This window comes from Haemorhous mexicanus, chromosome 7 (genome assembly GCF_027477595.1).
Source record: "Haemorhous mexicanus isolate bHaeMex1 chromosome 7, bHaeMex1.pri, whole genome shotgun sequence".
In the NCBI taxonomy this organism is placed as follows: domain Eukaryota; kingdom Metazoa; phylum Chordata; class Aves; order Passeriformes; family Fringillidae; genus Haemorhous; species Haemorhous mexicanus.
Window position 1 is genome coordinate 27,059,266 of NC_082347.1, and position 26,599 is coordinate 27,085,864.

At 39.2% G+C, this 26,599-nt stretch overlaps 1 protein-coding gene and 1 long non-coding RNA gene across 2 annotated transcripts; both read right to left on the reverse strand.

Annotated features, from left to right (window-relative positions):
* Positions 1–228: 228 nt before the first annotated feature.
* On the reverse strand, positions 229–19,907 carry KIF11 (kinesin family member 11). Its single transcript, XM_059851649.1, has 22 exons — positions 19,720–19,907; positions 16,827–16,959; positions 16,628–16,725; positions 16,468–16,546; positions 15,952–16,137; positions 15,746–15,870; positions 14,306–14,396; positions 13,806–14,048; positions 13,597–13,692; positions 12,888–12,976; positions 12,300–12,387; positions 11,330–11,518; positions 9,968–10,175; positions 9,549–9,721; positions 9,150–9,272; positions 7,992–8,150; positions 7,452–7,591; positions 6,514–6,793; positions 5,154–5,376; positions 4,779–4,933; positions 4,341–4,457; positions 229–3,661 (listed from the first exon to the last, which is right to left on the reverse strand). The coding sequence occupies exons 1-22, from the start codon at positions 19,797–19,799 to the stop codon at positions 3,539–3,541; spliced, it is 3,198 nt and encodes a 1,065-aa protein (XP_059707632.1). The 5' UTR covers positions 19,800–19,907; the 3' UTR covers positions 229–3,538.
* A 2,058-nt stretch (positions 19,908–21,965) lies between these two features.
* LOC132329955 (uncharacterized) lies at positions 21,966–26,589 on the reverse strand. Its single transcript, XR_009487209.1, has 4 exons — positions 26,439–26,589; positions 25,654–25,819; positions 25,042–25,187; positions 21,966–24,121 (listed from the first exon to the last, which is right to left on the reverse strand). It is a non-coding gene; the product is annotated as an uncharacterized LOC132329955 (long non-coding RNA).
* Between the last annotated feature and the right edge of the window lie 10 nt (positions 26,590–26,599).

Here is a 26,599-nt window from a genome sequence, read left to right on the forward strand (position 1 = left end):
AATGTTATGTATATATATGTTGACAAGAACTGAGAAGCTCTGAAAAAATTGAGTGCACTTTTATGTGATATTTCTGTTTATTTAATTCCTTTATTTGATAATTTTTAATGAAGGAAATGCACTTATCAAGTTCAAAGTTTTGGTCACTGTGCTTCATTCTCTGAAGTACAATGATTAGATTATAAACAGGCCAAGACTAACAAAAGCATTTCAAGTATAACTAAGGAATTCAAGGGAATATTTATAAAGGTTTATTATTTTGGAAAAAAAAGAAAGCAATCCAGTTAACTTCCAGTATTTTACAAAATTTAACTTTGTGCCACCTGGAACCTGACAATCATCTCATAAAGCTGTAGAAAGCTGGCAAAACTGTACAATTTTCAGACCAAATATAAATGAAGCAGCTTATTTCTAACCTCTTCCCTGATGAGAGACTGCTAGACCAAGCATTTGCTCCTTTTTATCTGTCTGAATAGCACTTGTGCAGCTCTCTAACCATGCCCTCCTATTGGCAGCTAGACCCTTTTTCTAGGGAGCCAAAGAGTATAGTGGAAGCACAGAAATAGAACAGAAACACAGAAAGGTAAACATTCACTTCAGTGCATTCGCTGTGCTCCTACTTTTAATGATTTCAAGACTAAGCACAGCAATGCTGCTTGGATGGAGCTCATGCTCACCCTCCAAGGACAGCCTGCTTTGCTAGGTGGTCTGCACCTCACCTATAGAACCCTGTCACTGAAAGCCTGTGAATGCAAAGCACAGCATGATTTACTGGTGTTTCAATTTATACAGTAACTGCATGGGTGGGCGTGCAGTTTATAGAGCATTGCCCTCTACTATAAAAAGTAGTTTGTAACAGGGAATGAAAAAAAATAGTAGTCAAATGGTTGTAAACACTTGTTTAAAATGCATAAATTTTAAAATACATAGTTAGCGAATATACTTATTTTCCTGTTTTTAATGCTCTCAAACGTTAGAATTTTCTTTTTCCCCCTTAAATCTGTTTTTGATGAAAAAGGAATGTTAACTTTATTTTTCCAGTTCTTCCTCGTTTAATTTTTTTTCTTTTATCACTCTTAAGAGTTAAAGGCTTCCTCATGTTTCCTCTACCCTTTTAACAGCTAATTGCAATGCTGACTGACACCTAACAGAAAAAAGAAAAGCAGTCTAGCAACTCTGCACCTTCTCCTCACTCCCCTCTAGCCCCATGCAATTGTTTGATCCCCAAAATAAAGGCAGTCATTAATAGCAGCCAGTCAGCTCAGTCTTTTCTCTCTTCAAATAAACATTGCATCGCCCAACAAGTCTGATGCAGCAAGTGCTGCAGCTCCCTGATTTCCAGGAGGAAGCAGGAAATTTCCTTTCCCTTTCCTCCTGGCCGCTCATTTTTCACTTGAAAAGGAAGCTGGTGACTCTTAATTGTCTGCGCTTCTTGTGGCTCTCTTACTGTTGTCTGTATTTCATCCTTCACATGCATTTAAACTTATTTTTCCTTATTTCACTTCCCCACATTGTATCTAAGTTTGTTGTTAAATCAAGAGCTGTCTCATTTGAGCATTAATCTAGAATCCAAACAGTACTAATTAGATTAATTAGAACATGGCCATATACTGGAGCCCCAGTCACTACAGCTCTTCCTCATGCTCAGCTGGCTTGAGCCAGTGTGGGTGACCTGGCTAATAGTTCCATGGAAATGGCTTTGTACCATTCTTGTAAAGGATGCCTTACACAGAATAAAATCAAACCAGCAGTAAATTCATCTGGAAAGTGCCATTTCTTCCCTTTGGGTAAGATCTGTGATTACAATCAGTGCACACAAGAAACAACTATTGCTTTGTTTTTCTTACCCGTCTTTTCTCCTTGTCATACACCATACAATACACCAAAGCAAATTATTGCTGCTTTCTGCTTTGGGCAATGCCCATGTGGTGGGGAACAGAGAGCAGGTCAGGACAAGAATTTGGTCACCAGGACAGTCTAGTGGCCCTGCACTAATGCAGACATGCACTAGATCATCTTTTACAGAAATGTAGCTCCTCATAAAGCAAGCCCCTACTGAAGCTTGAGTGTAGAATTCTCCATATGGAAGCATAAATTCAATATTAGATTTTGAAACTTTTTTTAGATGCTTGAGGAAAAGCTTGGCAAAAGCCTTATTTCCAAGTTCTGCCTAGCAGCCAGCACCTGAGCTCAGACCAACCTTTAGTGTTGGGGCCATCTAGTGGGAGAGGAGGCACAGTCAGGGAGACCAGGACATGCTCTGCATCCAGATTTTTTCATCCTATTCAGCTTCGGTGTGGCCTCCAGCTACCTGGGCCAATGGAACAATGATCAGTAGCTCACTGCCAGTATTGCAAACAAAGGACAACACGACTTTGAGGGTTACTTTAGAAAAAGGTAAAGTGTGAAGCAGCCCCTGAAATTCATACAGCTGCTAAGGAAAGCAGGCTGTCCCCATGCAGCAGGAAACAAACAGGCAAGGCAGAGATTTTCAAAGAGGATAAAGACAGGGAACACAAAATATGCCATGATTTTGTGGATGTAAGCCTGATGTTACTGGCTATTCCAGTTGGTTTGTTCATATTAACCCTGTCAACTCCACAGGGAAAACGTAGTAGGGTGAAAGGCTTGTGCAAGCCTCTCCCACTTAGCTTAGGCTATTCAATACAGCTATGGGATCAACCTTTGGGGTTGATTTTTAGTTAATAAAGGATTTCTTAAACGACTGTGGAAGATTATGCTGATATCTAGTCAGTGTTAACAGGCATAGAGCGCAAGAAAATGGAACCTAGAGACTGGAGAATTAAGCCCATTAAGTTTTAGGCGCCAGAATTTGCATCTGCAAGTTAAGAGGAAGAACAGTGAGGTTTAAACAAAGAAAAAGCCCAAGACCCAGCAGTAAGACTTCACAGAATGAAGAGGCACTGAAATAAAGCTGTTGTCTTCTGTGAAACAAGGGAGAGAACCATCCTCTTCTGACAGCACAAGACTGATGATATAGCTGATAACATTTTAGCTAAATTAAACGTGGCACCATAAGAAAATTAGGTAAGTTTTACTCTGAGTGAGGTGCTTGTACATTTATTTTCGATGCATTAATTTATTTGAAGTATCACAATAAAACACAGAGGAATGGAATAAAAAGCAGGTATGAAACCAGAACACTTATTTACAGCTAATTAATACATAAAATGCTAACTCATAATGCTGGCAAGGCATATTTCCACATCCCTTTCTGGTATTTTAGATCTACTGAGAAACAGATAATTTCTTACTTGACCACATATATATATATATATATATATATATTTAACATAACAGCACCATAATCTGCAGGGTTTTTTTTTTCCTCAAAACTTCACAAGCTGCAACATATAAAAATGGAACCAAGGCATGAGATTGAGCAGGTAAATCTTTTGATTCAACTTTGCATCACTATATCACTACAAAGAGACACTGAGAATACCAAAAAAAGGTGTGGCTCAGTAAGACAGTAAAATAGAAAAATCTGAAAACAGGGATCTGCAGAGGATATATCTTAGTTCAGCAATCTTAAAGGATGCTTAGGTTTCTGAAGAAACGCTTCTGTCATATCCTCCATTTTGTTCTCTGCTGGAGCTGCAGATTTGTTCTCTTTACCCTTTTTGAGACTTCGTTTGTGCTGGGATTTAAAGAAAATACCCAATGTTAAGAGAATACAAAGAAATCAAAGACTTCTGCTCACGTGCAATGCAGTACATAGTGTTCTGAGAAAACAACCTGATGTAACTCTTGAAAAAGGTTCCTAATCTATCACATTTACTCAAGAGTTTGACTGTAGACATACAGAAGCTCAGCAGCTATTTTTAAAGGGTCCACAACAAGAAAATATGCTCTCCCCAGTAAGAAAACCCCTAGACTAGTACACTAAGAAGTTTACACTGATACATTGGTAGAGCAAAAGGGTCAGAAGCAAGTAAGTAAAAAACTCAACCCCGTGAAGACTTAAGAATGCCAGTATTGCCGTCAGGCCTCTAAGAAAATACTCCATGTGCTTTCAACTCTTCCATTAACACATGTCTAGCAAATTATGACAATTTTCTTTATGGAGGATTATTTGCTGAGGAGTTTTTCAGCTGTATGCCCAGCTCGTCAGAAATCTGCACTATTTTATGAACTATTAACTGCTATCAGAATCTGATACTTTAGCACAAGGTTAAACAAAGCATTATCTACAGGATTTGAACAAGTTGTGAGACTACTCTAAAATGTAAGAAAGTGACTTGAAACTACAGCACTGCCATGGAACAATAATGTTTCTTCTAAAATACACAGCTGCTTTGCTTATCTGGGGAAGTTACCTGGAAAAAAGGAATGCCACCATTTGTGTGGCAATACACATTTGTATCCATTAAGTATTTGTCACAAGCAAGGCTTTCATTGGGTTCTTGCAACTCTCCTTCCTCTTCCATCAGGTCCTAAAACAGAAGTTTTCCAGAAAGATGTATTTAATGTCTGAATTTCCTTAATGAATGTATTAAGAATGATCAGATCTATAAAAGACATGGAGCATCTATTTTTGAAAAACAAGAAAGAAATCTAAATTATTAATATCATTACTTATTTTTCGAGAGATGGTTTTTGTCAAAAGCTCAGCATGCTTGAGTCCAAGTACACTGTAAAACACAAAGGCTACAACAGCCCTGGGGTTCCAGTCAACTCTCCAAAAGGGCCTGGACAGACCTCAAAGATGTGAACTATTCATTCAAGAGAGCCTCATTTGCCATTTATATACATACCTCAGCTGCACTATCCTCCATCTCCTTTACCACACTGCTTAGCATAGCATCAAGATTTGGTTGCTTTTGCCTTAGTTGCTCCAGAAGTAGCTGCCGGGGCTCTGTTCTCACAAGTGTGACAGGATAGAAGTAGTCTTTTCTCTGTGGAGTTGTCCCTTTAATGAAGATGATACACTTTTCAGTGTTTGCTTTAATTTCAGATCATTTTTTCCACCAACTCATTACAAAAATCATGCCTTGTTCACACACCATTCTTTGCATACATCTTTAAAGGTGTAAGGATGCCAGGTTATGACTCCATTAACCTTCAATTAAGAATTCTGGAACTCAAGTTGTTTTCTTTAAGACCATTCTGCCCCTGACCTGATTAAATACCTGTTGGAACATCCACTTTGAGATCCTCTTGCAGGAAACCATTAACCTGCATCAGTCCATGCTGTACTTCTTCCTTAAGTGACAGCTTCTGCTCCACAAGTACCTCCTGATCCACCTTTATCTGATCCAGAAGGCCATTTAGCACCTTCTCCTCAGCAGCCTTTTGTTTGCCAATGTGGTCAGCAATTTCAGCTATTGCTTTATCACAATTTTCTTCATTTTTCTGAAAATGAAACAAAAAACCAACCCAGCTAAAAACACCAAGTTAACAGGAAAGGTAAGACTATGGCCTCTTTTCTAAGATGTGGTGCATGATTAGTGACATGACCTGAAACGAAACAACTGAGACCTCAAAATGAGAAGTTTCAGTGCCAGTTTTACACTCTTTTTGAGAGCTATCTTCAGAAGAGTCAGTTTCTTAGAAAGTATGATCACTTTAGAAAGCTAGTCACAAGAATAAAGATGATGCCATCTGGCTCAGAGCAGACTCCTCGTGCTTCTATGCACAAACCCTGCACAGAATTAGGATATTCACCTGAATATGAACATCCTACAAGTACTAGAACCTTTATGCATTTGTGTTTTCAGCCATTCCTGTTGAAATGAAACTCCTGAAATTTTCAGCAGGTGCAACAGACACAGAGAGGTCTTGAGGCAACAAATGCTTCTAGTTTAGAGGTGGACTCAATGCTTGGAGATCCCTTCCAACTCAGGATATTCTGTGTGAAGGAGTTTTTCCTTCTGAAAGTTTGAAAAATATTGGATTTGCCTGTTTTATTGCCTATTAGAACAATAAAACCAGGGTGGATGTGAAATTTGTGAAGGAAATGAAAAAAAAAAAAAAAAAAAACAAAAAAACAAAAAAACATGAGAGACAAACTCTTATCTAAGAGACCAGAATTGGTACACACTGAAAAGGAATACTTTCTCCCATATTGATTCAGCCTAACCAATAAAGTCATTTGCATCCTCCAGAAAATAGCCTGCATTTGATCACTGTGCATCTCCCAAGGACAGTAGTGTAGATAAAGCTTTAGAATTAAACACCACCAAGATGATGTAAAACACTCAGATTACATGTACAAGTCAGTTGTATGGCATTAGCCATGACACCATTTTTTGAGGTTATGGGCACTTGAAGTTCAAAGTCTTCCTCTTAATTTAGGCTTTTGATTTCCTCTAATTACATCTTCTCAAGCTCAGTAACACAAGTCTGCTATCAAAAAAAACCAAACAAACAAAAAAAAAAAAAAACCAAACCACAGTTTTGTTTTGACTAGAACTTTTTTCTGCCCTTTACAAATTCTGCAGTAAAGTTTGTCTCAGGATGTTGCATTAGACTACAAATGACAATAAGTACCTTTTGTAAATACTGAAATTGCTGTTTCTCATCCTTGAATGACAACAGGTGCTGATTAGTAAAGTTGACCATTTGAGCAGTTGTAAATTCACCCCATTTATTGGTATGCTGAGACACATTTTTGAGATTGGCGAGAAGATGTTGGCAGTGGTCATTGGATTCTTCCAGCATTGCCTTGCTTTCAGCATTTAAGCTCCTGAGCTCTTGAGAGAAATTATCCAGAGATGCAGTAAATTTGCTGTGATTGGAATTTGTACTGCTGACTAAGTCTGTAGTTTTCCTGCAACAACATATTTGTAAGACTTTATAGATTTTGAAAGGTAGATTTTAACACAGTATACTTTTAGAAATATGAAACCAGAGCCAGTGAAATAGCACAGTTCTATCAAACCAGTTAATTATAATATTGCTGTTCTACTTAGTAAATTTGCAGCACTTACAGCAGCAGGTTTGCTAAACAAACAAACAAAACCCCCACCAACCAAAAAAACCTAAAACAGAACAGAAAGACCCTAACCACAAACTAAAAACAACTGCAGCAAGACCTTAGTTACTCAGTCTGCAATTGAATGAAACATATTGCAACAGATACGTTATTATCTGTTGCAAGCATTATTATCTGTCTTCAAGCTAAACCTTTATAATATGTTCTGAAGTCCAGACACTGAGGGACACTCCTTAGCATATTGCTCCCAAAATGATACTTTCTTATCACAACATGCTCAGGAGACAAGTTCAAGGGCAAGCCTTTTAGAACTACTGTTTACTCTAGGGAAAGGCCTCTGATCTACACTCTGTGGCAGAACCCAGCTCTAACATACAGGCCATGCCCAGCAGGCTTTATAAGCACATAAATATGGAGAGCATCCAATTTTGAAGGTCTCTTCATATATAGTTTATCTTGCATAAGTGTACAGCAAAAAGAATGAGCCCCTTACAGGTGAACATTTTCTTGCATAGCAGTGATGGTGGTCTTCAGGCTTCCATTTCTTGTGAGTACATCAGTTAGGTTTTTCTGAGTCTCCTGAGCAAAAACGTTGAGCTGGCTTTGCAATAAAGACATCAATTCGGCTGTACTCTATCAAGAAAATTACCACAAGTTTCGCTGTTAATTCTGCACTTGTTAACAGTCTTAAAGAGTACTTGAATGCCTGAATTAAAAATGCAGAAAAGGCAGAGTTTTGCAATTCTAAAGCAGAAGGTACAATTTTTGTGTAGTGAAGATACAGACACTTTCTTTTGGAGACATATGTAAATGCACATATACTGGATATACAGCAAGGGAAAGGGAGTTTTTGCTACACTCCTTCATAAACTACTTAAAGCAGCCTAACAAAAGCTGAATAGAATTAGGATCAAGTCACTGTCCTCCTAACATTTTTTCTGAAACAAGTACAATGGTTTACTACCACACAAGAGTTTAAATCAAAGCAAGAAATCACACTTGGTGTTCGGATGTTTTCTTACTCTAAGGATACCTTTCTATGTGCCAACCTCGTCATTTCCACTTCTTCTTTTAAGCTGTCACAATTATGCTGCAGCTGAGCAAAGCCACTGGCTGTTTGTTCCTGTATTTTTTTCAGAGTGAGAAAAAGATCTCCAAAGAAGGTATCCATTTCCTTTTTATGGTCCTCCATCTTAAAAAAAAAAAGTTTCACTTATATTTTTATATCTTGATTTAAGAAACTGATATTTTTCCCTAGCATGACTGACACAGAAACAAACACTACCCCAAGGAAATTGTCAAAAGGCATTAATAAAGTATTGTGCATAAAAGGCAGAAAATCACACTTGGAACAATCTAAAGTTTGAGAATGGAACTTAGTGTGGGGGCTATTCCAAACACAGAATTTGACATGCAAGGTAAACAAAATAGGAAAGTAGATAAGGAACTGCAACAGCTCATAAGCCACGAACTATCTGCTGCCTAAGTCTGAAAACCAATAAAAAGCTTCCAGACAAGGGGAGTTGATTTCTCATGAGCTATAATTGACAGGAGGGGAAAATGTTACAGTAAAAGAAACAGGTCACCAGAAACCAAGACTTGTATTTGACAAAAAAAAGAGAGGGGGGAAAAAAAAAGTGCCACAGTTCTACACAAGTATCACAAGATAGACTAGAACTCTAACTTGAAGCAAAAGACTTCAATAAGTGCAGTATTGCTTGCACTTATGGTTGTTAACAAGATAAAGTATCCCATTCCCCAGGAAACAAATGGACTATAGAAAAAGTTTGGTATGAAGGCAGAAAATTTTTGGAGTGGTAGGACTTGCCTAAGTTGTTGTTTTTTTTTTTTTTTTCTTCAGATTTCTGAAATACATTTAATATACTCTCCCCCCTGTATTATCAAGTATTTGTTACATAAATATCTAGCATCTGTGTTTTCGCCATTCTACTGTGGCACTTAGGCAAGCAGTTGTGCCAATATAGAGAACAAGCAAATTTACCACACCCAGGAGAGGAAAAAAGTCTGAAAGAAAGTTAAAAGACAGAACTCATAGGACAAGATAAAGGGGAAAAGGCTAGACAAGAAGTGGAAACACTCTGACATACTGCAGAAAAACAAAGAACATATTATCTGTTAATTAAATTAGAAGAGAAGAGCACAAGTCAAAGAGGCAGGTTACATGCATTACCTGGTCAGACACAGCAGAATATTTCTTCATGTTACTCTGGAACTGACAATTTAACCCCAAGACAAATTCTACCATTGGGGTCAAGCTGTTTACTGCTCTTCCTAATCCAGTTTCATGCTCTTCCTAGGAAGAGGGAAAAAAAACCCCATTAAACCAGAACATGGCTGTTCCTTCATCTACATTTGTAAGTTACTATGTACATACCCATGTGCTCTATTAATGGCAGTATATGCTATTTTGTACATTACAGCTTGTGGGGCTGACATGGGAGAGAATCATGGTCAGGTGGTAAAGCAGATACAGGTAAAGAGCATCAGAAAAAATGCTATACATTTAGAGAACCCCTTTTGATCAAAATCAGTTTCAAATATTTAAGTAGGAGTATGCGAATGTACTAACAATTAATCTCAGCAGCTCTGCTTTACAATCAAGTGATAGATTCTCATGCTGTGTTATTTTTTCAGACATGTGAGAAACTTCAGTAGACACCAATTCTTTAAGAGAGGCAAAAGATGCTGATACAACTGATGCAAGAATATCTGCTGTAGAAGAACTGGTAGACAGGAGGCCACCTGCAAAAGAAATCCAGATTACAAACTTTTTAAAAACTCCCCTGCAAGATAGGAACTCTTTTTATTACTCATCACTTTATTGCCCTTACAGGAAGTCTGTGGATCATCCCAGACACATCACTACTAGTGCAACTGTAATCATTACGTCACTTAAATAAAGGCACCTCTTTCCTAAAACAGATACATTTTAGGAAGTGGTGTTTGAGATTACCACAGGATGACTACTAATACAGGTATTACACTTACCTATAAAATCTGTGTAATATGTCAACATCTGTTGCTGCTTCAAACTGTTTTCAGTAATTGAATCTTGTATTTTGCTGAATGAAGCATTCATTTGTCCTGCAAACGTATTTTGGACAACAGCATTGTGCTGATCAACAGCCCTCTTACGGTCCAGTTTCGCATGGAGCCCAGACACATCTCTTGTCGTTTCTTCAACTGTACTTAGTAACTAGAATTTTAAAAGTTATTTTAGTAAGTCTTTAAACAAGAAGTCAAGCATATATTATACAAGGAAAGGCAGTAACAGTTCTGAGTATAAGAAGTTCTCTTTAGGAAGACAGGTATTTCCCTTTACACCATCAAATTACAACTGTTCTGGACCCTGGGTTATGTCATTTATGCTTTTAGAACATGGGAAAAAGTTACCAACTAGAGACCATTTGTACTGCTTTAAAATCAAAGCATTAATAAATTACTTCCTCAGTATTTAAGGAATAAAGTTGCTTATATGAAAAATACCTGAGCACTTCAACTTTTTTCTGAACAATCTGACAGTAAATATATTCTTTAATATAGTACTAAAGCAAGAGGTTTTTAGTACTCGTCCTGTGATAAATAATTTAGAATTCATACAAATAGTGGAGTCCTGGTTTGTAGTGAGCATAAGTAATTTCTGTACCTATTTCTCTCAAACACTCCACAGCCCACATGTAAAAACCAGGCATTCCCTCCTAATCTTACAGAAGTCCAAACAGAAAGTAAGTCATGGTGCCTGAAGATACAGGTTTCGTCACTTTGCAGTTTAAACAGCAGGACACACACACTCTCTCTCTACCTCAAGTCTGTTTTGATAATTTTGACTAATCTACAAACACATCAAAGCCATACCCTAAAACACAGAGGTGACAGGACAACATTATTCAAAGCTTTTTGCTGTTTTCCTACCCTAGTTCATAGAATGGTTTGGGTTGGTAGGGACACTGAAGACCATTTAGTTCCAAACCTCCTACCACGGGCAGGGACATATTCCACTAGACCAAGTCCTTCAAGTACATATAACTTACTGTTTTGCAGGACCAGTCATAAGATTTTGAAAGAAAACTACTTATTCTGCAAAAAATCTCATGATAATTGATACTGCAAAGCACTGCAACTCCCATGACAAACTGGCCTGATGGAAAGTTAGTTCCAGACCAACCAGAGTGTTTAGCAGTCAACTGTCAATACTACCACAGAGAAAGTCCTGTAACCAACACTGGTTTTCCATCTTAAATTAGGTCTTATCTCACATCACACTTTCGCAACAACTGATTTCATTGAATAGCCCATGAAACTCCCAAAGATAGGAAGCTGTTTTACGTTAGGTACAAGAACTTTGACAACCTGGCTAGCTGTGCCATGAAGCTTTTGTTCAGTATTTTCCAAAACTGAAACCACATATTCTTCTTCAGCCAGCTGAACTTTGGTTTCTTGCAGATCTTTCTGTGTTTCTTCCAGTTCTTTCTCCTTGATCTGCAAATCTGTTTTACACTGTTCAAGTTCATTTTTACTGACTCTGAATAGTTCAGTGACCTAAATAGGAAGACAATCATCAAAAAGGCAACACCACTTTTTATAAATGTGACAGTCTCATTTCACATCTCTCAAATTACATTAGAATGACAGAAGGCAAATTGTCATCTAGCAATGTAACTTCAGCTGTAGGACTCGGGTCTTAAACCTAAACTACAGGTTTGTATAGTCTTTGTAATCACTGAAAATATCAAGCCAACACCATTCTCACAGCTTGCTTGCTTCCCCTCTCAAAACATAAGAGCAAACTACCATGACAGCACAAGGAAAAGAATCCCACTGAACAAACATAACCAGATAGACTGAGAGGAGCCAGTAAAACTGATTACATAGAGGAGTTATATATACCAACAAATTAATATCTACATTTCTCTTAAACAAGGAGCTCCAATTTTTGTGTAATTTGTTAAAAAGAAGCTCATGACCTCTCTCTCCTCATTCTTTGTTCCTAAGCAGATAGACACCTGTCAGCTGAGATGATATCATTTTACAAGCAGATTTTTTTGCTAAAAATTCAACAAAAAGTTATAGCAGCAGACATGAAAACAGCTTTAAAAATAAGTAGTGCAACCTGCAATTTCATATACCTTATTTCAAATTCCTAACTTCAAGGACTAGGAAGCTTCCATTCTTGACTAACTGGGGAACTTTAAGACCAACAACAACAAAAACAATCTTCCGACTGTTCTTTCTTCAAACTGTCTTTCCTCCTTTTGACAGGAGGAATGAATTTATTCCATTTTTTGGCAGATTTAGGCCACAGCTGAAAAACTTCACTTACCTTTTTCAATTCTTCCTCCATGACACTGATTTTGTCAATATACTCTGTAATTTGTTCTTCCTGGACTGTCAGCTTTCCATTAAGGGCTCTCAAACAAGGATTAAAATAAATGAACAAATTAGTCAGGTAAGCGATAGTTTCAAGATTTACACTACATTTTCAGTAATTCTGGAAAATTCTATATGAATAGCAAGTAATTTTCACTTAAGGCAGAGAAGATTTAGGGCAAATTTCCATTGTAAACTTTCTGTGCAAACTAGCCCTATTAAAAGTGAAGTTAAGTATGTCAGGTTTACTTTCCTGTACTAGCTTCCACTGGAAAAGAAAAGGCTGCATGTGTAAATCTGCATGCTGGCTAATGCTTATGGTAAGTTCCACACATACATAAATTCCTCAGTGCAAGCCTATTAGATTTTATATCTGTATAATCATTAATTTTGAAAGAACAAGTTGACCAAACAGTTAAGTTTTCCCAACTATCTTCAACTTCCTGGATTAAAAATATATCTGAAAGTATTTCTGTATAAGTATAGGTACCAGTATCTGAGATTTGTTGCTAATTATTTTATAGAAATTTTCCAGACATACTCATAATTTTCAACAGAAATATAGACTCCATTTTTCTCTCGAGCAGCAGCAAGGTCTCTCTTCAGACGCTCAATCTCTTCAGTGTATTCCTGCATAAAGAAACAACCACATGTAAACATGAACATTTCTATTCTGGTTTTGATATTCAGCTTAACAGATACTTCACAAAGGTAGTGCTCTACAGAAGTTTTGCATAAGCACAAGAGTAAAGTACTTCACCTCGGTTCTAAGTTCAGGATAGCACCATTAAAATTCATATCATTGGCTACATGTAGAGCATTGAAACCTTCCATTTGAAGGTCATACTTTGGCATTTAGCAGCTCACAATGGGAATCCCAGCTTCCTTAGGGACAGAGCTACTTTACACTGGTTCTTCACTTGTACTTACTGACAAATTCCCTTTAACTCAAGCACTTTCTAGGGAAAGTGCAAAATTGCAAACATGTAATACCCACAGTCATAGCTAGTAACAATAGCCCTCTGTTCAACTTCAGTCTTATTAACAGTGCCAGTATCTGCAGGGACCATGGCTATGTAAGTGCAGCTTTAGTTTAAAATCATCAGTTCATTAATTAAAATCACTTCAGAGAAGCACTGCTACTAGTTACAATTTCTGCCAGACTCATAACTCCTGCACAGCAAAGACTATATCAACAAGAAGTCATGCCTAACCTGTAACTTCATTTTTTAAGTTTTATGTCTAGTTACCTTAATAAGAGCTTTTTTTGTTAGCTTCTGATTAACTTCAGGCTTGTTCATGATGTTCTTTGCTCTATGGGCATATTCCAGGGTACTCAATGTTTCCTGTGAAAAACAGATGTAACACCAGGTCAAGCTGATGAATTAACTCATATTTTTGGATCATAAGCAAAATATATTACTTATTTTAGGAATAGGTTTTCAGACTTTAAATTTACCTCAAGATTTACAGATGCAGGCGAAATTGTGGCAATTATTGATGTTTTTGTTCGTCCTCCAAGAGAGTCTTGAAGGATTCTTGTGAGTTTAGATTCCCTGTATGGAATATGAGGGGCTCTCTCCACTAGAGCAGTAATAACTCTTCCAAGTGTCAGCAGAGATTGGTTGATATTTCCAGCTTCACGAGCTCTTTTGTCAACAGCCCCAGATCGACCAATATTTTCACTTCCTGCAAGATCAACCTGAAAGGCAGGTTATGCTTCTGTCTCAATCACCCTGAAGAATGCTTGCCCCAAAGTCTTGCAGAACACATAAAAGCGCTTACCAGTTTTTCAGGAGACACTGGGGTGACAAATGGGACTGATATTTTTCAGAGTGACAAACATACTTCACATCACTTTATGAGAGCAATAATTTTTCCCTTTATCAGGAAAAAACTCTAATCAACTCTAGTACATGGCTAAAAATTCTATCAATGACACTTAGTTCAAATACTTACCAAGTTTAGCTTTCCAATTTTAACAAGTTCTTCTCCATCTACCGTTGTTTCTTTCATATGGATGGTGATTGAAAACACAGAGTGGGAACGGCTGCAAAAGAGACCAGTTTCAGATGTTCCATTAAAGCCAAATATCTAGTTGTTATATGACTGCTGCAAGTTCTGTGCTCTTTATAGAGAATACATTTAGCCCATGAACTACAAATTACATTTTCAATACACAAAGTTATTCTGTTAAGTATAATTTTGTGTGTGTGTATATGAATATGTAAAACCAGTGATAAAGCAACTGGTTGACATTTGACTCATTCAATCCTATAGATTTTCTCTTATTTCAAGGAAAAGCAAGAGAAATGCCTTGGTTTTGCTGACATTTGAGTATTCTCAACTCACAAGCATCACATGAAAACTGACTTGCAGATTTTTTCAGACCTTATGCATGTGAGATTAAGGAACATAACTTTCTTTTTGCAGGCTAAGAAAATTTAGCAACTAGTTGAATCCAATATTAAAAATTTAGAAGTTCAATTAATTTTTCAATCAAAAATAGTAATACAGTTTAAGATCATAGAATCATGGAATGGCTGCATCTAGCTCCAATTCCCCTACCACGGGCAAGGACACCTTCCACTAGACTAGGCTGCTCAAAGCTCCATCCAACATGGCCTTGGACACTTCTAGGGATGGAGCACCCACAATTTCTCTGGTCAATATGCTCCAGTGTTTCACCATTCTCATAGTAATATTGATTTTAGGTTGAGTTTATTCCTTTAATAAGCTTTTACTACAGGCAGCTGATATATATAGAAAGCCATAGATGTCAAATTACACCAGTTTGACCATACATAAAACAACACCTCAGGCACATCAATTTCCAAAATTCCCTGAAATCTCAGACAAAATGAGTTCTGTGTTCCAATCAGTGGTAGAAAATACCCATTTCCTTCCACCAGTAGACAGACATGCTCAGTATATCCTGAAATTAAAAAACGATACAGACTGGGTACATTCCTTACTGTTGCAGCACCGGATCACTACTTGTTCAGTGATATAGATTTCACATCTGCAGCTCAAGAATGTGAAAGCAGTCATAAAAAGAACGCTGTTTCTGACCCAGATGCCCCTATTACATTCTATGACCTGCAACCATATGAAGCAGCCCTTATTGCCATAGAATCTTATCCCCAGCTTCCACAACCTAATTTGCAAATTTTACAGAAGCTGTCTGGGGCTAAACCATGACACCCCTTCATGCACCTATTGCAATCATCCCACAGCATGTGGTAAGGAAGATACTGTAACTCTGGCTTTCTAACCCACATTTGATGGCCTGCACTTCGATAGACATGATACCATGTTTGCACTAGCTGCTTATTTCTTCAGTAAGCTTCTGTTTAAGAAAGAACAAAACAAGGTTTCTGAAATGGAGAAGATTTTTACCTGGAATATGCATTCATGTAAGTAGCTGCAGTTGTTCTTTTGGCTGCACCCCTTTCCAGAATTTGGTAAACTTGATTTTTGTTGTGTACAGTTACTTCCTCCAAGCCTTTAATAATTACACCCCTCTGTCAGAAATTAATACATGCTTGTTATACATCTCTCAACAACCCTGAAAGCCTCAAAACAACAAATTTTGTAACACTAACCTTGTTTCGAGGGTCATCAAACATCTGCAGTCTTTCTCCAACATCAGGAGTAGGATTCAGAAGATCAAAAAGCTCCTCATTATAGATTTCCAAAAGAGAGACTTTCACTGAAAATTCAGTCCCATTCTCTGTGAGTTTTTCAAATATTTGATGCAATGTACGGGGTATGATACCTGCTAGTGGATCCTATAAATTAGAAAGAAATTTAATTTATAAATGTACTGAAAGAGATTTGGACCTAGGGGTAGGCTTTCAACTAAACAGTCTGACTGGATCTAAATAAGAATAAAGATGACCTTCCACATAAAAGTCACCAAGAGTTGAGTGCAATACATTAAAGATGTTAAGTTGTCCTTTTCATATAAATGAATGAGATTATTTGTTAATTTACAAACACTTAAGGAAAGTCAGCTTCGGAATTTGAAAGGCATCAACTTTTGATTTTCTTTAGCCTTCTGCAGTTTCCAACTCTGAACTACAGTACAGACAAGAGAAATCTCAGAAGTGATAATATACCTCTTCCCAAGTATATTCTTCATTGGGTGACCGCTCCCCTTCCATTGTGAAGGTCTTGCCAGTACCAGTTTGGCCATAACTGTGAGAATAAAAATAAAAATGTAAACAAGAAACTAAAATATAAATAAATTTTCCCAACAGTAATTATTGGCTTACTTACGCAAACACTGTACAGTTGTAGCCCATAATAACTTCATCCAAAATGGGACACACAACACTCCGGTATACATCAATCTGCTTTGCCTGAGCTCCAAAAACCTATTGGCACAAAGACAACACATCCCATTCAGCCATACAATAATGTATAACATCACACTAAGTACGAGCTTGTTTCTGGAAGTCCCCAAGTGGTTACTAACCATATCAAACGTGTAAGTCTTTCTTGATAACTTATCTGTCACTCCTCCAGTGCGGACACTGACTTCCTTTCTTGCTTGATCACAGTCTACAACAGCGTAGGAGCTCACTTTAAGTTCTGAGGCATTAAAAGGCCTAAAAGGACAGGAGTCAGAAATAATGGATTGAAATCATTGCTAACAAGAACACAAACAGATGAAGCAGTAATGTCACTCAGTTTAAGGATCTAGAATAGTAAAACTGGGCAAAAACCCCACTTTTTAACTTTATCTGTTGAATAATTGTTTAAGAAAAAATGCTGCAATTTGGCAGTTTACAGACCCTGTTTCTCCTTTTTTCCACTGTGAGACAACTCAGGCATCCATAGCTTTTTGTTTGTTACATAGATATTTTTAACCGGCCTATAACCACTTTCAAGATCATATAGATATGCACATAGCTAACAGGCATCAGAACATGTTCAGTTGCAGGGGGTAGAAGATTAAACATACCCAATAACTGTTTAGTAAGAGCCTTAAAAAAAAAAAAACCAAACCAAAACAAAAAACCCAACCACTTAGTACATGCAAGTTAACGCAATAGTGAATCAAATGCTGATAACACAATACTCTAAAGCACCAAAAATACCAAGAGATCCTACTAATTGCACGACAGTAAGCAGCAACACCAGAACCTTTCTAATACTGATGCACCTGCATAGTATTTAATAAGACAGACAAAACATCAGTTTTGGGGGGGGAATTACATTAATTTAAACTGGATTAGTAAAAAGTAATAGTAAAAGGTTTAATAAAGTGACAATAAAATTTTTGAACTTTACAGTGAGCATCTTGTTTCACCACTAAGTTAATTCAAACTTCATGCACACCATTTTCCTTAAAGGGACATTTCCCACTATGTCTCCTGAAATGCATGGAAATGCCCTAAAAAGCATTAAATCCTATTTTATTCTTCATTTACTAGTGCTACTGCTCTGAATGTCTATGCTAGCTATATAGGTGACCAGAGCAGTCAGCTTGAAAATATAACTCCTACAATCTTGTACTCTTTAAAATATCTTAACACTAGAGACACTTCAGATGCTCTTTCAATTATAATGTTAAAGAAGCAAAACAAAACGCAGGAAAGCCACAAGCACATGGCATCTCGAGTTTCCTGAACCTTGTGGCTAACATTTCTCCCTCTATACATCACTGAGGCTGAAGTGTCAGATTCTAAACAGACCACACTAAACAGACACTTGGGTGCAAGATTGACTGATGACAACACAAGATCACTACAATCTTGCGCAGAGAAGCAAGTCACAGCTTCAGGCTCCTGACTTTGAAAGTAACAGAACAATGAACACATTCTGCTGTGTAACTATGAAACACTGAACCAGTCCATGGCAGGAGGCACATGAGTCCACAGCTGCGATATTAGGGGAAACTGGACTGGACTGAAGCAGGAGTACAGACCATCAGCACTACACAAGCAGCTGCTTGGTGTGCCATGGAGACATTTGATCTCAAGTTCATCCCCACAGGTATGAAGCACGTTATACATATTAAGAATGCTAACGGATGCACTTTGAGTTTCCAAATTCATGTTTTACCAAAGCTCAGTAAACATGCTGCTTGAAAAGATTTGTTATATGCTCAGATCGATCAGGTTTTGGGAAAAAAATCAGGACACCAAAGAACACAGTTGCATCTACCTTCACATCTGTAAGATAAGGACAATCTGATTGGATGCAGAAGAAAAAAGAAAGGTGGAAGAAACATTTACTAGCTCAAATAAACTGAAGCTATTAAAAAAAAAACTCTACAAAGGCATGAGCAGGCAAGGAACTTTTAAGAGGTTAGAAACTAACTCTTGACATAGCAATTAATCTGTGAGCTACAACAAAAGCAGAACTCCAGCATGGACAATCCTAATGCTACTTTCATAGTGAGCATCATATTTAGTTAAAAGAGATATTAATACTTGATAAAGCTATTCCAGAACAATTAAGAGAGATTAAAAAATCCCAACTTCTAAAGGTAATTTAAACTATACATAATATATTACCAATACTACAGTTTTAACATACAATGCTTTATTATTTAAGACCTAGTATTGGTAAACAACCCTTTAAAACCACCTCAGAATTACAAAGAGAACCTAATTTTATAGTACATGAAATTTACCATTTCATACAAAAAAAAGTAAATTCATCTCATCAACCAAGACATTTGATCATTTTTAATTCAGCAGTAGACCCCCATCCCATTGTTTGTCCCCTGTAAAGTCTGCATCAATGAAGTTATGTTATGTGACAGATACACCACAGTGGGAGTAGCAACATTTCTAGCTGTCAAAGCTTAGCGACTTCCCACAGGAGCTCCCAGAAGGGCAAAACTCAGCCTGGGTTTTTGTGTGTCTCGAATATCATACTAATTCTGCGTAGCTCTTCTTGAGCTTCCAAGGCAGCTTCATACTGGTTGTGTACTGAATGAAGATCAAGAACTGCAGCTTTTTGCCTTTTTAATCTATAAAAAATCGCTCAAAACAGCCTTACTTCTGCGGAAGCGCCGCTTCCCCGGCAGGCCAGTGCCCGGGACAGGCAGCTCCCAGCGCGGTGCCGAGGCCGCTCAGGGGTACGGGGGGTGGCTCCCTCGCCGCGATTCCTCCGGCGGGACACAGAGATCCCCCGGAGCAGGTATCGGCAGCCGTACGCAGCGGCCCGGCAGAGCCACAGCTGCACAGTGCCTGTCGCACGGCGGCGGCCTCGGCCCGCCGGCCTCGCAGGCTGCCCGGTCCACTGAGCACAGAACGTCTGGGCCCGAGTCCCGGAGACACCAACGCGTGACCTCCCCGGGGCTTGCCCGCGGACCGGCCCCCAACGCTCGCCCAGAGAAGGGCCGCCGTGCTTACCTGCACCGCACCACCACCTGGATGTTCTTGCCCTTCTCCTCCTTCTTAGTGCCGCCTCCCTGTGAGCTGAAGGAAGCCATGGCGGGACGAAGCCGGCACCGAAGCGCTACCGCAGAGCCGGGACTCGGCGCGGCCGCGCGCGCCAACGCCACTTTGAACAGCGCACGGCCCGGCCCGGCCAATCAGCGGCGGCCCCGGGGCACCACGGGACGGGATTTCAAATCCCGGGGGTGGCGCGCGCCGCAACGCTGCCCTGTCCCGCCCCTCCCCTCCCCGCCCCGTGAGGGCGGCGGGTTAGGTCCGCGCTGCTCGAGCCCCTGTGCTGCCGCTCCCGCTGCACCGTGATGCGCTACCTGATGTCCACCCGTATCTACTATACGGCTCGTCTGCGCCGCCAGTACCGCGAGGGGCCAGCAGGACAATGTCTGGCCTTCTCTGCGGCTGCCGCTGACACCCACCGGTCTGGGGGCAGCCAAACTCCTCGCCTGCCGTCAATCTTCTACAGTCACGTAATCCATGTAGCCCTTTCTCACAGGTCAAGTCCTCCGGCCGTTCTTCACACACCTCGCCAATGCCGTATGGAATTGTAGTGTTACTTGGCCTGTTTAAAACAATGCCCAGGTTTCTATTTACCCAGGGGGGCACAGCGCTCACCATTCCCAGCAGGGCCCCGGCTGTCCCCTCGGCCGGAGGTGCCCCAGGGCAGGTTGCCAGGCAGACCCTACTCCCAGCTGTGTACTTCTGGCCACGCCTGCAGAGCTCTGCTCTGGTCCCTCTGTGCCTTGTGCGTGATTCAGCTCAGGCAGGTCTCCAGCACAACTCGTCTATGTCGGTCTAAATGCCACACTTAACTTTCCACATGTTTACAGGTCGGTATTGCCTCATCGAGTAGTGGGGAAATCGTAAGTAAGAATGAAAATGAAGTTACAGGTTCAGGACAAAGCACCACGGTGTGCCACATTCCTCCTTGTACTTGAAACTACATCATGTAAGCCACTTTGCCATTTATGTCACCCTGGCTTCCCTGTGACAGCTTCCTCTGAGGCACTATTAAATGCTGTGCTAGGTGGAGATCTATAACAGGATAAGAGGTCTTCTAGGTAGAGGGGAAGAAGCGGACGTTAGAGGAGATTAGACTTGTCTGATGTGCTTTTTTTGTTAAATCTGTACTGGCTCCTACAGACTGTCATCTACCTTTTACGGCCTGCAGTGCTACAGTGCTTTGCTCTTGTTCTAGAGCCTTCACAATTTCTGAAATTTAGATTGTCCATCTATATAATTTTGCAGGTATCCACACCCTTTCCCCCCCCTAAAGTTAGCTGCTTTTTTCTTTCCTCCATGAGTTCTTAAAGTTAATAACAAATGAATCCTAACCCATAAGGCTTGCAGTAATTTTCCTGACAGTGATATGAAGCAACATCCCATTATGCTCCTCTACCATTTATCTGAAGAGTTAGAACAGAGCCAATCAATCTTACATTAGGTGCAAAGAACAAACAATGAACACTAATAATCACAACAACACATTTTGCTTCAGCTAAGTAAAGATTTAACCAAACAGGAAAATAAATATAATCCACAGCAAACATATTGAGACTACCTTCATTATTTGCTTTTTTGTGTACCATCTATGCTAACAGCAAAAATCACTTATACTGACAGTTGTGTAGTAGCTACTGCTGGACTGAAAAGTCAAATGCAAGTATGCAAATAATCTAAATATATACCTTTTACTCTATACTCCTTCATATGGATCACACAAAAGAAGGCAGCACTGGAACACAAGAATTCCTCCAATTCCTCCTCTGTGTTTTTGTTCATTTCTAATATGAAAGTCATTATTTTTCCTGAAAATATAACATCTCTCACAGACACAGAAGAAATCAATCAAATCTGCATTAAAGCAATAAGAATTTGATTACTGAAAGTTAAAGTTGGCTGATAGCTATCTTTGCTATAGCTGTGGTAAGGTGGAAAACACGTATTTCTGGTAATCAAGTTAGCTTAAAAAAGGCATACAGATTATTGGCTGCAAGTCTGTTTTACAAGGTCAGTTCATAGCATAGGTTGTACATTTTCTTAGACTAGGTAGAGCCTAATGATACTAATACACTATAAACACAACCTGAGTAACAGGGAGTAACATTTCATAAGCAATAAAAATAAATATGACAAAAAGAAAACAAGAATATTTAGGCCACAGTCTTAACAGTCATTGGGAGAATGACCTTTAAGAAGACAGGTAGTTCATCTGTGACAAATGTTTTATTTTGTTTAAAGAGAGACAAAGACATTAAGAATCCTAAATTATATAACAATACACACAACCGCGAATGTAGCAATTTCAGAAGAGGTAATAATCTCCACATATGGATCAAGAAGGACAATATTGAACTAAGGCTTGCAAACAAAGTGTCATTGAATTACAGTGATATTCACAGACAAAACAAACACTGTTTTCCTAGGGCCTGTATCAGATCACCTGGGGAATGGTAGGTATGGAGGCCTGAAAAGTAGTAAAATTGTTTACATGGAACATGATTACCTACTAATGAAGAAAGGTTATATAAGGTATAATAATAGAGAGATATAATTAATACAAATTATAAGGTTGGGTGAGACTTCTTCAAGGCTTAGTAACACCTGATTTGATTGCCAACATGCTGCACAATGTATCACCTGTATTGAGCATGTGGAGAGTTTAATATTTAATAGTATCAGTGACATAGTAAAAAAATTGCTGATTAATTGCATATTCACATTAAAAGGGAAATCACCTGCACCTCAGATAAACATAAAGCAAATTCTAGCCTTTGAACAGCCTGACCAGTTGGCCAGTAATAATCTAAACTCTGCGTTGTCCACATACAGTACGTTAAACAAAAAGGACTTACTCTCTGAGAGTACTGGTATATTCTCAGCTGAGGACAGGATTTCCCTTCAGTCAAGGTAAAAGGATAACTATGTCAAAAGACATAGTTAAACTATGTTAAAAGAACAGAGAAAATGCAATAAAATAACTACCTTATTGTTAAAAATTAAGGACTCAATGCATATAACAGGATTAAAACCAGAATTGGTTTCAACTAACCAGGAAAATACACAGAATAAAACAGTTCTTTTTTTTAGGCACGTGTGCCAGATCACTGTCCAACACAACAGTAGCACTTTTATAGCTTTTTATGGTCACTGTAATAAAAAATTAGCAGTAACATAAGGGGACGTATTTGTGTGATTAGTTAAAGAGTTAAGCTGGTAATTTTCCATACAGTTACCTATTTCCAGTTAAGATGTGCAGCTGGATGACAAGCTTTACACAACAAGAAAAGAAACAATTAATGGGAAAATTATAAACACACAGACTTGACAGAACTGACTGAAGTCAACAGGAAACATATCTTTTGCCTCATACCTTCTAACTTCATCATTTTATTAATTTAATTTTATTCATTATTTTTATCCTGGGAACAGCCAATGGACATTCCTTTTTTCATATATGTCTCGTCATGAAATTGTCACTATTTATTTTGGAGTGGAAATAACAATCATGAGTTATGCCTTTTTTTCAACCTGAGGCCAGTTTGCGACAAAGCTCTATTATATACAATTACAATTCAAATTTAGTCCAGAATTTTATCTGTGTGGAAAAGACATGCTTCCATTAGAAGCCTCACAAGACTGTACTTAAAAGTTTCACACTTACTGTGTCTCAGCTTTCAGGCCATACATAAAATACTGTTTCATTCTAAATTATTTTTAACCTACCTACTTTGAAGATCACTTTCCCTCACTGTACATTTATGTCATATATCCTGAAGAGGGGTCTCTACACTGCTACTTTATAAGGTTTTTTCATGGGAGTATTTTAATAATTTCCACACTTACTCTAAATTATGCTTAGGCTCATTTGGTCTTAGGCAACACCTATTTTTCTACTAGGGCAGATAAAGAAGGCAGGACCAAAAGCACCAATTGTCTATGAGCAATTCAAGTTTCATGGGGAAGAAATCTTAGTTGCAGGACCAGCCTGAAAAAGGAATTTCACTGAAAGTCCTCTTTACTTTTGCTGAGGGTGTCCTATTAAAAACATCTTTAAAACATGGAAAAGATATCCAAAACAGTGTATGAGTGTAATATTGGCTAGTATAAATGGACATAGTGAGGAGTCAGAGTATAAGAACACAATATGATTTGAATAAACACCAGTGTGTCCTGGTTTTGGCTGGAATATAGTTAATTTCTTCTCAGTAGCTGGCACAGTAGTGTGTTGTGGATTGTCAACACAAGAATAATGTTGGTAACACACTCATGTCTTGATTGTTGCCAAGTCGTGTTTATCCTGCATCAGGGACTTTCTTGTGTCTCATTCTCTGCCAGTGAGGAGGTGCAGGGGGAAAAAAGGCTGGGAGGGAGCATAGCCAGGACAAGTGACTTGAATTGGCCAAAGGAATATTCCACACCCTAAAATGTCATTCCCAGAATTTAAACTGGGGATTTATATTACCAATTACCCAGAAGGGCTTGATCGGGCCTGGGGGCAGGGTCTGGCATTGGTTAGCAGGTGGTGAGCAATTGTACTGTGCATCACTTATCTTTTTCTTTTTATCATCATTACTATCATTATTTACTATTATTTTGATAATTTATTTTGTTTCAGTTACTAAATTGTTCATATTTCAACCATCAAGTTGTACTTTTGATTCTTCTCCCCATTATACCGGGATGGGCGGAGAGGAGGAAACGGCTGCCTGATCCTTAGTTGTCAGCTAGGGTAAACTAGGACACACCAGTGACTTTGAACAGCCGCTAAATAAGCTTACAATGGATAAAATAGGTGTAAAGTACAGTAGGCGTGACCTCTATTGCATACCAATGTTGCACTAGCTATGTTAGATGCATGAGGAGGTGTGATCTTTCATCACACCACACAAACAGAAGAGCTTGTTTTAGATTCACGTATTAGCAGACCACTAGAGTCCTGCTGGCACAGTCTACCTTGCTTCCCCAGGATTGCCCCTGTATATCCTAGGCAAGATTTACAGGAAAAGGCAGGATTTATTAGAGCAGCTAAATATAGATCAGGCCAGCATTGCCTAAATATATACTACATTAGGCTAACGAACTCGCTATCGGGACCCGAAAAGAGTAAACTGCCTGAAACTGTATAATTCTATAGCATTCACCCCTACATGACAACTGTATTAAAGCCAAAGGCAGAAGTATTTCTACTCTACATTCAATTTAAAAGAACGACTCCAATTCACCTCTTAATCCCCCAGCTGCTCCTGAAAGGGAAGAGACAGATTGTGAAGGGGCACTCACCCTGCAGTCCTTCTGTCAGGCACGATGGGATGAGCCTCTCTGACGCACTGGCAATAGCAACAGGGTGGAATTCAGATTTAACAGCTCACCATTTATCCTGTCCTTTTTCTGTCCAGCTTGGTCTTCACTTTTACATGCACTAGGGACTGGAAAAAACCCAGACTGCCTCAAACGAGAAGCCCATGAGGACATTTTCACAGGAGTTAACATACTGTGTTAAAATTAGGCACCCACACAGTTCTAAATCCAAACAGTTGATTGAGGTGAAAACTACCAAATGCCTTGCTCCAACCAGGATGAGTTAACTTGAGAGACAGTTCCATATCTAAACTGAGGCCAGAAGTGTGGGTGTACTCGATGTAGGCACAAATGTTTTAAACTGGGTAGCTCAGGTAGGGGTAAGAGCATCTCTATAGCAGCACAGACCTCCCTGGAAACCAGCAGATGAATGTCTACCCAAATTCCCTGACAGATTTTTTTGATTCCCAGTTGATTCTGCTGACCATATGAAACAGTGTGCTGTCAGTTCTTAACAGCAATTTTAACCAAAGCTGACTAGTTTAAAATTACTTTTGAAACCTCTTAAATTCTATCTTTGGATACAGAAATTACCTTAGGTAACTCATCTGGCCATGTCTTCCTACATTTTTATGATAGGAGGATTCTGTGAATTTCCAGCTGTGAGATACCACCTTTTATAGAAGGCAAGCAGTGGGGAGCTAAAATCAGGCATTAAATGTAGCACATTTTGTCTTACTTCTTCTGTCCCCTCATAACTCTGAAAAATAAGACACAGAAAAATAAACACATTTGAGGAAAACATATTACCAGAACTTTAACCAGTGGGTTGCTTTTTTTTTGTTTGGTTTTTTTTTGTTGTTTTTTTTTTTTTTTTTGTGCGGGGGGGGAGGGGAGGGCAGAAGACTTGTTGGTTGTTTGGTTTTGTGGGGTTTTTTTGGGGGGGAGATTTTTTTGTTTATTTGTTTTGGATTTTTGTTTTACTTTTTCTTATTTTTTTATTTGGGGGTTTGTTTTTCCTAGAAAGGAATTAAAGCAACCAGCCACATCCACGACTTTCCCATAAGGAATCTACCACGGAAAGAAAAGTCGCCTTAGAAACCCAAATCTACGGGTTTATAACAGAAGTTCATCCTGATCCAGCATTTACACCTCGTAAACCCATCCTGCGAGGCGAGTCCTGTGTCCGGCGCGGCGGGGCCGCAGAGCTCCACGGCACGTGAGCGGCGGCCAGCGGGCTCCAAGGGGAGCGCCCGAAGGAGGGAGAGCTGCCGGAGGGCGACCTCTTTCTGGGGGACGGAGGATTTTGACACCCGAAATCTCTGCCTCTCAGGACGGCACTGCACCCACTGTGCTCAAATTACGAGGCGTCTAATTACCTTTTGTCTTGGCGGACGCCGCCAGGGACGCGGAGCGCGGCCACCAGGAAGCGGGCGGGCCGCGACACGGTCCCTCCGCGGGTGCAGCCCGGGGCCGCCCCGCCGCCCTTCGCGCCGCAGCCCCGTCCACCTCCGCCGGGCGCGGCCCCCCCGCCGCGGCG